The sequence below is a fragment of the Cryptotermes secundus genome, unplaced genomic scaffold (genome assembly GCF_002891405.2).
Source record: "Cryptotermes secundus unplaced genomic scaffold, Csec_1.0 scaffold350, whole genome shotgun sequence".
NCBI classification, from domain to species: Eukaryota; Metazoa; Arthropoda; class Insecta; order Blattodea; family Kalotermitidae; genus Cryptotermes; species Cryptotermes secundus.
This window is the reverse complement of record NW_019731981.1, coordinates 225,757-236,352: the sequence shown is the minus strand read 5'-3', so window position 1 is coordinate 236,352 and position 10,596 is coordinate 225,757. Positions and strand designations below refer to the sequence as shown.

General features: G+C 37.4%; 1 protein-coding gene across 1 annotated transcript in view; it reads left to right on the top strand.

Annotated features, from left to right (window-relative positions):
- The window catches only part of LOC111867386 (digestive cysteine proteinase 1), a 28,380-nt gene extending 19,574 nt beyond the window's left edge, over positions 1-8,806 (top strand). Inside the window, exons 9-11 of the mRNA XM_023857187.2 lie at positions 2,655-2,786; positions 6,415-6,604; positions 7,860-8,806. Coding sequence (XP_023712955.1) covers positions 2,655-2,786; positions 6,415-6,604; positions 7,860-8,044 — 507 coding nt within the window. The 3' untranslated portion in view covers positions 8,045-8,806. The remainder of the gene's footprint in view (positions 1-2,654; positions 2,787-6,414; positions 6,605-7,859) is intronic.
- Positions 8,807-10,596: the final 1,790 nt, after the last annotated feature.

Sequence of the window (10,596 nt, the reverse complement as noted above, 5' to 3'; positions counted from 1 at the left end):
GATATGGAATTCTTCGATCGGGAAAACGCCTTTGGTATTCTTCAACAGCAGCACGTGCATTGCCACCGCAAAATCCACACACAAAATGCATATCACAATATTCCACGTGTGAAAACAGAAGAGGCATTTCAGCAACTCATCACACAACTAATCATGACCCTGCCGCAACGTACTATGTAGGTAGCGCATGAGCTTACAGCTAGTGTGAATCACGACACTCAAGGACAAACAGATAAAGAGGTCTCAGCTGACAGGTATAGTGCGTGGACCCGCCAGAAGACCACACTTTTCTCGGGCCATTATCTCTGAAACCGTTCAACTTTGGACATAGGTGTTTTGGGTTATATCAGCATACTTTAACATAAGGAACACCCTCCCGAAGTTTGATCCATTCCTCCTGGGACATCCTGTATAAATTTTATTATAGTAGATGACGAATATACGTTTTAAATCATTTTATAAACGATACATGATGGCGAGCAGTGCAATAGTTTAACGTAAATAACACGCCTGAGGATGGCACAGTGATGCCGAAACATGTAGAGAAGTGACAAGTGAGATTGTGTGCACTAGAAGACGGTCAATACATACACATCATGGACGCAGATCTTTATTTTTTATGACAAACAGTATTATCGAGTATAAATAGATCCCTACAAGAGTCTCTAGTTTTTGCATTCATAATAACTCTTAATTATCCACCTTTGTATCCTAAAGACATTGATACTGTTAGACGTATTACCCCAGAAAATTATACCGTATTCCATAATAGAAGGCACATAGGAGAAATAAATCATCTTAAGGGTTTCTTGTGACATAAAACCTTTTGCTATCCTAATAGCATAACAAGCTGAAATCATTTTAGTTACTAATTGGTCAATATGAAGTTCCCATGATAATGTTTCATCGATGTGTAAACAAAGAAACTTAATATTTGATGTGTTAGTAATATGCTTGTTTCCACAGTGTATACTGATATTGGTTTCTAAACTATTTTTTGTCCTGAATAAAAGGTAATGAGTTTTCTTGAAATTTAAAGATAACAAATTGGCTTTAAACCATTCATTTATGGCTACAAATTGTTTATTCATATTAGTTTAAAATTCCAGAAGGCTAGGATTAGACATTATGACGCCTGTGTCGTCAGCATATAGGATGATTTTTGCATTCTTAGTTATTACGTTATGAATCTCATTTACCTACAGTAGGAAAAATAATGGACCAAGGACAGAGCCTTGTGGAACACCATGCTTAAATGATCTCCCACTCGGAGGAGGTACTATTATGAGTTTTCCTGTTATCTAATATCACTTTCTGATATCTGTTGTTTAGGTATAATGTAATTAATGCTTTAAATGTTCCTACTGTCCTGTAGTGTTACAATTTTTCTAAAGTATATCATGGTTGACACAGTTGAATGCTTTCTCTAGGTCACAAAATATACCACCAACAGTTAATTTATTATTCATGGCTAATAAGATTTCATTCAATAGTTTGAAGGCGGCCATATTAGTTGAAGAGTTATTCCTAAAACCATATTGGTCGCTTGTAAGTATCTTATTTAGGGTTAAATGTTGGTAGAGCCTTGAGTATATTCATTCATTCATCTGTAATCTGTCAAGATGACAGGTCCACAGTCTCTTCCAAAACAGTTCCTCCACTTGATGCAATCTAGAGCTTTCTCCTTCAAATTAAAATATCCTCTTCTGTCCCCAAGGTCATCCAGCATCTTCTTACGTCTTCTTCCTCGTCTTCTGGTCACTTCTATCCGCCCCTCTATCTTTCCTTCAATAACTTCTTTTAGAAGGCAGTTACCGTGTAAGATATGACCAATCCAGTTAGCCTTCTGTTTTCTTATTTTGTGTAGGATATTCCTCTGCTCACTGACTCTAAATAACACTTCTTCATTTCTCACATTATCGGTCCAACTGATCCTCTCCATCCTTCTCCAACACCACATTTCAAAGCTTTCCAGGTGTTTCTGATCTACTGCCCTAAGTGTTCAAGTTTCAGCCCCATACAAAGCGATGCTCCAAATGTAGCATTTCAGTAGTTTCTTTCTCAAATTTAAGTCCAATTTGCTGGTAAAAAGATTCTTCTTGCTAAATGCAGCTTTTGCCATGGCAATCCTGGATTTAATTTCACTAGTACACCTTCCTTCATCTGTTAACAAGCTACCCAAATATTTAAAACATTTCACATTCTCCAGTTTGAGTATATTACCTTCTCAAAAACTTCGTAGGAGGCGGGTAGCATTTTGTCCTTTTCTATCAGTTTAATAAAAAATTTAACATATTAGTTTCTGATGGTCCCTAGATTCTAAATATTCATTGGATATTACCTCAGAAATGCTTATGAAGTATGCCTCAGAACACTTACATTACACAATGCAACATTGCAGTCCTGGCAGTAGTACACTGTCTATCTGCTTTTGTTATGCTTACCACAGAACACATAAAGTGAGATAAGCGTATTCAGTACTCATCAGGTAAAATGTTGATGCAGTCTGCAGTACAATTTCTTATGACCCATAGGAAAGGCTTACATTGGAAAATGAGTAAAAGGATGTTAATATTTTCCATGCATCATGTGTTTTTGCACTGTGTCAGCTTACTTGAATAGCAAATAAATTGGTATCACATACTTGTTTCTAGGCTTTGATCGACTGCAGTTGGGGTTATGGAAACAATGGATGTGATGGTGGTGAAGATTTCCGCTCTTATCAGTGGATGATGAAACATGGTGGGATACCACTTGAGGATGAATATGGTGGCTACTTGGGCCAGGTATGTAATTACTCTTATTTAAACAGCTCTTCATATTGTGGAAAATGAAAACAGACATTTAAGTTAAGAAAGTCTAGATTAATTATAGACAGACTTAGTCCAGATATTGGTCATTAATTTAATAGTGAATGATCGAAATAATGCAGGCCTTTTCCTGCAGCCCACTTAAGTCCCACTGTCATTGCCTCTTTGACTTCTTCTGCTGACTGGAATCTTTATCCTTACAAGAGGGCATTCATTCTTGGGAAAGGTGACATTCTTCTTAGTCAGACATTCATACAAAAAGATGCCATGAGCTAGTGCATTGTTATTGTGGAGTAGCCAGTGATGATGTTCCCAGAGTTGGCATTAACAGCATATAACTGTCACGTGATGACGAATGTCTATACATGGTCTTATATTAGGCCTTTCAGGAATGAACTCACAAATTGAGATTGTGAGATCTCACATTGAGATTGTGCCAACTCATGAGTAACCACTGTACTTCCAGAATCTTCCCTCTCTCTAGGTGTATCCCCTCCTTATCAGTACCTGTTCAATGAAAGCCCTCTCGAAGAGATGCAGTTCCAGTTATCAGAAGAAATGAAACAGGCTATGGCAGGAGTACTTAACTGGGGTCACAGGAAAAAGCCTGAAGTGGTACAGGAACTGACAAAAGTGTATGTTATCAAAATGGAGTGCTTGAAAGGTGGTGTGCAATAAAACTTGTCACATCAGTGAATAAGCTTTTACAGGTAAAAGTTTTCTCTGTTGTGTGTATAATGGAGTGATCATGTAACTTATATTTTTGAAGGCCTGTAATGTACAATGCATGATCACCAAGATCTGAAAACCTTCAAGAAGTGAAACATTTTGGAATTCTTTCCTTAGTTGGAATTATCCACATTTTCTTGACCTCAGCATTAGCTGGAGTTGAGTGGTCAGCTTTACCCCCAGGGAAAGAACCCCCAGTACCCACTGGATAGGAGGTCAGGTGCACATGGAGAAGAGAAAATTCTTTACCCTACTGGGACTTGAACTCCAACCTTTCAGTCATCTAACCTGTAGCTGGTCACTATACCGACTATACTATCTGTGGATCTATACATCCACTCCCCTAAAAGCCTTCATGGTGTAGTGCTTAGTTAAGCACAGTCGGAATTATACTGCAAGTTGGTCAGTTATGTTTGGAATTCAAATAAGACAGCTTTCACATTGATAGCATCTGGATCTGAGAACCGTGTGAAAGTTCTTAACAGATTTACTGGCAGCAATACTTGCATTCTCTTCTTGGACTGAATTTCTTCCACATATTGCCAGTTTTCTGAGTGATTTAAAGATGAATGAAAGTATTTTGCCAATGAAATTACACAGAGTGCTAGATGAGAATCTTAAATGGTAATGAAGAAAGCAGTCTTCTGGATGTGGCACCATGTAGATGTGGTGTTAACCGACGTTTCGGAGGAATGTATCGCCTCCATCTTCAGGGTAGAAGGAAAAATAAGAAATCCGCAAACGAAGAGACCGTGAGAACCTGTACAACACCTGTCTACTTGTACCAGTTCTCACGGTCTCTTCACTTGCGGATTTCTTATTTTTCCTTCTACCCTGAAGATGGAGGCGATACATTCCTCCGAAACGTCGGTTAACACCACATCTACACGGTGCCACATCCCAGAAGACTGCTTTCTTCATAGTCACCACTGTGAAAACCTCAAATCTTACTTAAATGGTAATGTTTGGTAGTGTTTGTAATTCTTTACTGGTAAATGTATTCATAAAGAATTTAGCTGTGTAGTTTCCTTTCATTTCTAAAATATGTACTGAGTATTGAAGGCCAAGAAATTATATTTGTCGGTAAGAGTGGATTTCGTCCCTTATGTCATACAGTGGCAGTATCAGAAAAATCAGTGTTTGTGCTTGACTGGGAGGCTGACCTGCACAAGTGCTAAAACATCATGGCCGGTGTTTCCCCGTGAGGTTAAACCTGCACAAGCTCTAACGACTGTATTCTAGTGTCATATTGTATTGCTGGGAAATAATGAAGCTCAGCTTGCTGAACTGAGATAGAAGATGTTTCTTTCATATGCAGCAGAAGTCTGATGTAATGAGTATGGCTTGGAACAAGACATTCATCTTATAGGCATTTTTACGCACTGTCAGTTTAATAATGTTAAGTACATCAACATTCCTTGGTTTCAGTGAAAGTACTTTTTCAGAATTCTCACTGCAATGAGTGCTTTTCTCTCATTTTTGGATTTGTGTCCACATATGTATAACAGCTGGTGCAATGTGTATATGCACCACAGGATACAAAACATTAAAAATATTTTAATTGTTTTTTCACAGAAACATGTGACATGTTTCAGTCATTATTCACTCTGTAGGGCTATTCCCCCTCTACCAACCAGTAGACCAGTAGTTACTTATGCTCAGAGCAATAGCACTTCATGTTGTACTTCCCATCTCTAAGTAGCATTGTAGTAGCAAATTCGTGGTATACCATCTCAAGTAATGGACATTATTGAACGATTCTGTCAGTAGCAGTGTGTACATGATAAACGCAAAATGAAGTACCCATTAAATAATATAAAAATCAAATAATACTGCACACATACCAACGGGCCTCCAAGTGGTTGTGCATATGGCAAGAAAACTATCGCCATATGTCCGCAAAAACAAAAATATAACATAATACGATTGCAACAACATACAAAATAAGACACATTACATGCATAGTTTTTAATTATATTTTAATTGTATAACTTATTATTTTTAAAAGATCTTTAACTTTTATTGTATTTTATATTTTGTATTATTATATTGTGATATATAATTGTCAAGATTCCATCACTATTGTACCCTCACTCACTCATGGAGCTGAGCCTTTCTGGAGTAGCTGCCAATTCTGCAGCTACTCAAGAATTTCCCAGCATTTTAGGGAACCCAAAGGTTCATTACCGTGTTCACAAGAGCCCTCCACTGGTCCCTATCATGAGCCAGATCAATCCAATCCATGCCATCCCATCCTATCTCTTTAAGATCCATTTTAATATTGTCCACCCACCGACGCCTTGGTCTTCCCTTCTGTCTTTCCCACTGATATCCTCTGTGCAGTCCTTGTATCTCCCATTCGTGCTACATGCCCTGCCCACTTCATCCTCCTTGACTTGATCATTCTAATTATACTTGGAGAAGAGTACAAGTTATGAAGCTCCTCATTATGCAGTTTTGTCCAACCTCCTGTCACTTCATCTCTCTTTGGTCCAAATAATCTCCTCAACACCCTGTTTTCAAACACCCTCAGCCTATATTCCTCCCTTAATGTTAGAGACCAAGTTTCACACCCGTACAGAACCACAAGCAAAATAAAGAATTTTATGTTGTTGTTATTATTGTGGTTGTTACTCAGTAGTTTGCAACAATTGATAGTTTTCATTTGATTCCATCTTATGTCTAGGAGATATAAAATGCAGAATTGTGTCTGAAAGAGTTTCTTCAGGATGTTTTATTTTCCTTGGCACCAATTAAACACACTTTGTATGCCCACTAAGTTTCATATCTTGGTTTTGTAAGAAACTGCTTGAAAAACGTATGATGAATAGGCAGACAGAACTTAAAGGAGAAGTGTTATGCTCATGTGTTGCAGGATGGTTATTGTCACATAGATAATATGACACTAACAGCAAGAATTACAGGCTATGTAAATGTGACTTCAGGAGATCCTGATGCTCTGAAGGTGGCAGTGGCCAAACATGGTCCTATTTCTATAGCTATTGATGCTTCTCGTAAAACATTTACATTCTATTCAAATGGCATATACTATGATCCAGAGTGTGGTAAGTATTAATGTTGTTACAGTTCTCACAAAAAATCTCTTTTTTTTTTCTTTTTTTTCAATGCATTGTGTGCATTCATTATGTATTGTTATATGAGGGCTATTTGGAAAGTAATCTCCAGTGAGCTGTTAACAAAACAAGCAATGAAAAGAAAAAGATGTTGTATACAGAAAATAAGTACATATTTAAGCTGATTCTCAATGTAGTCACTGCTGTGATTGAGTCACTTGCCATATTGGGGAATCAATTTTTGTATGCCTGTGTCAAAATAGTTCACGGAAGGCTGTGAAGATAGGACCTGAGCGTGTGAAGTGGAAGAATCTTCACTGTTAGAAGCTGTTGCCAAAGAATGGCTGGTGAAGAGCCTGTGGCATCTCTACAGGAGTTGCCAGAAAGGCAATCAGGGACTGGACAAATATGAAGCCAAGAAATACTGGGTATCCTTGACTGGACTCAAGCAAGCAAAGGGACTCTTACGAGGACCCTCTGCTAAAAGAGCGAAGGAAGTGTTGAAGTTAAACAGGAACCAGCTACGATGGGTGGTAGGACTGCTTACAGGACACTGTCACCTTAAAGGACACCTCTTCAAACTGGGACTAAGTAATAGTCCCACTTGTGAGAGGTGTCAAGAAGAAAATGAAACAGCCACACATATCCTGTGTGAATGTGAGGCCTTAGCTTATTTAAGATTACATCACTTTGATCAGTACTTTATCATACCAAGTGACTATTTTGATGCCCCCACGTACAAAATCCTATGCTTCATTCGAAGAGCAGGATTGCTGAGGGGATAATAAAAAGGGGAAACACAGTAGATCCCTGTAGGTCGCGGTACAATGGCCAAGAAGGCCCACCCCTTATACATTCATTCATTCATTCATGGCTGGTGAAGACAGCGGGATGGAAAAGGCATAACGGGTGCTGTGGAGATTAGCAGTGGCGAAGTAATTGCTTGTAGTTCCGAATCGTGTGTGCATAAATGGTAATAAATCCATTCACCAATCCGAACCTTGTCTATTGTCATACACATGACAATATAAAATATGTAGAATATATACACTTATAAAAAACTGTAATATTTTTGTGTTGAAGGCGCAATACCAGTTACAGTTGTATGCAAAATCATGTAAGCAGGAAAACAATTGGGAAGCATTAGTTTTGGAGTGATTGTTGTATGTTATTGCTTTGGTATTTTCTGAGCTCATTTTTAAGTTAACCAGTCCATGGTGATACATTGTCATGTATGTGTTTGCAGGCAATAAGCCAGAACAGTTGGATCATGCAGTGCTGCTGGTTGGGTATGGAACCATTAATGGCTCTCCCTATTGGTTGGTGAAGAATTCATGGTCAAACTACTGGGGGAATGATGGCTATGTCCTTATGTCACCAAAGGATAACAACTGTGGTGTTGAAACTGACCCCACATATGTCACCATGTAGAACATGCATGCAACATTCTTAGATGACTTTTTTTGTCAAAGTAATTTGTGATGTTTTAATTATTCCATGACATTGATATTTTGATATGGATTCTTGACATTTCATTTTATTTTTGAGTATTAATTAGAAGGAAAAACATGTGTACTATTTCTTGCCAAATGTCTTCTCTTATTATGAGGACAGGTAAACAGGGTGATTTAAATTAGTATATTAATTTGAAAGGAGAACCATGAAAGAACTCTGAAACAAAAGAGTGTTAATGTGGTATGAAAGACTGAACCTTTTGGAAGTACAGTGATGAGAATTGTCCTGTGTGAGTGGTGCAGTGTTGGTTAATTTCTAGCGGCACTGTAGTGGAAATCTTGAACACTTTTAATGGGCTTGAGCTGACAGTATGCATTTAAAGTACAGGTCTGAATTGTTATTTCAGGTTTGAGTTCTTTTCACTTCATGGTAACCAGGAAATCTCAAATTGAAGATTGAATGGCAGAAGAGGACGTAACTTTCGTTATCATATTTCCTGGATATCCTGATCTAGTATGTACTGTTAGCATTGCCCCACTCCACCACATCAGATAACATAGGTACTATTCTTAATGCACCCATTGATCAAACTATTTATGTCCTTCAGAATTATTTACTTATACCTGCTACTGTTGATAAAATATTAGCACTAGAGAACAGTGTTTTAAGAACACAGGATATGAAATATATCTCTGTACTTCACAGGACATTAAAATATGTATTACAATCAATACCATATTTACTTGTATAATTTGTACGCCCCTACTTTTCCAATGGTGTCCACATTTTAAATTAAGCTAAAATGTGGTGAATTAAAATATTAATAAAATTGTTGAGCTGCTTCTCAACAAACAATGAAAGGAGAAGCCACTCAACATCAAACACGGGCTCTTAACCAGCTATATAAATAAAAAGAACACTGCCTGGACCTCCAAGGGCAGCAACCTACCCAATCTACCGTTGATAGAAGGGGCACAAAGATATGAACCTTAGCAGTTTAAGATTTTAAATATTAAGAATTTTATTAATGTTTTAACTCATCACATTTTAGCTTAATTTAAAATCTTTATATATATATATATATATATATATATATATAACTTTTGGCAACTTTTGAACTTGTTGTACTATTTTTTTTTATTTACATAAAATTAGCAATCAGAATTACATTTGATTCTATAAGCTAATTAGCTGTAGTATTCTTCGTGACGTGGAGAGGGCTTATCCAGAGGCACTTTCAGGTCTTCATGGAGCGTTATATTGGTAACATACCATGGGGCGTTAGTAATCATACATAGTATCTTTGACTGACATCTTTGGATTATGGAAATATTGGTTTTGCTAGCACATCCCCATTGTTGTACTATGATTTATGTAGTAGTAGTTTCCTCAAATGTTATTTGCCTTCTGAAAATACTTGACCGAGACATGTAAAGGCATCATATACGATTATATACTTTTGAATCACACTGGAGGGTGTCATCAAATCATTCTATAGTTCAGGATGTACCTTATTCATGTGCACTATGGCAATAACTTTGCACATGCTTCTGCACCAACAGAAAGGCAACTGTACCTGGCCACGAGGTTGGTGAGGGTGTCTAGCATATGGAACTGTGTTTATCTGAAAATTTGTACAAACTTGGCTGAGAGGGTCGGTACACTCTCATGGTGAATTTGCCACTCAATGGATTACCATGTTTACAGTTGCCAATGACACATAATCAGTTTAAAGATACCTCTACACTTGTAAAGAGGAAATGTTGGATGATAATAGCCTGGCTCCTTGGAGTGCAGTGTATAGTACTCTCATAATGAAAAGAAAACTATGAGCATCCCTGTGGTTCTACTTGTACTTCGCATACATATTTTTGTCATGGTGAGGACAGGGTTTTCAGATTTTCAGGTCATAAACATGAATCTGTGTTTCATAATGTGTATTTAATTTGTTAAGAAGGTGTTGTGGGTTTTTGCACATTTAAATAGGTCACAAGATCAGAACACATATTTTTTCTGCTTTTGTGTTAACTGTAGTTTATTCCAAAATCTGTGATTAAACTGGCCTGATGTGACCCAAAAGAAATGTTTACCTCTTCAAAAATATTTTATCATTTTGTGCCAGATCATATACTTCAGCTGCCTCTTCGTCATTTATACCAGTTAATGGGCATCCAGGGCACTCACTCGTTACTTTCTGTGGACATTCAATCTTCAAAATGACTGATCTCAGGAACTTATATTCACCTCTTTGTGGCATCCCAAAATGCTGTTTGCTATATTTGGTAAGTTTCATTTTCTCAAAATGCAGTGAAAATCCATTGTTCTGTACACTCTGCAGAACAACATACATAACTCATGAAATCATGCTTAGAAACAGATTTCAGGAAAGTGATTGGGAAGAAACATGCCAACTTCAAGGAATACTGCCTACAAATAGGATTCAGAAAAGATGAGATTGGTAGAAAGGAGAAGAGACATATCCATCCCATGGAGCTTTACAACTACAGAAATTTTTTTTGACCAGTTCA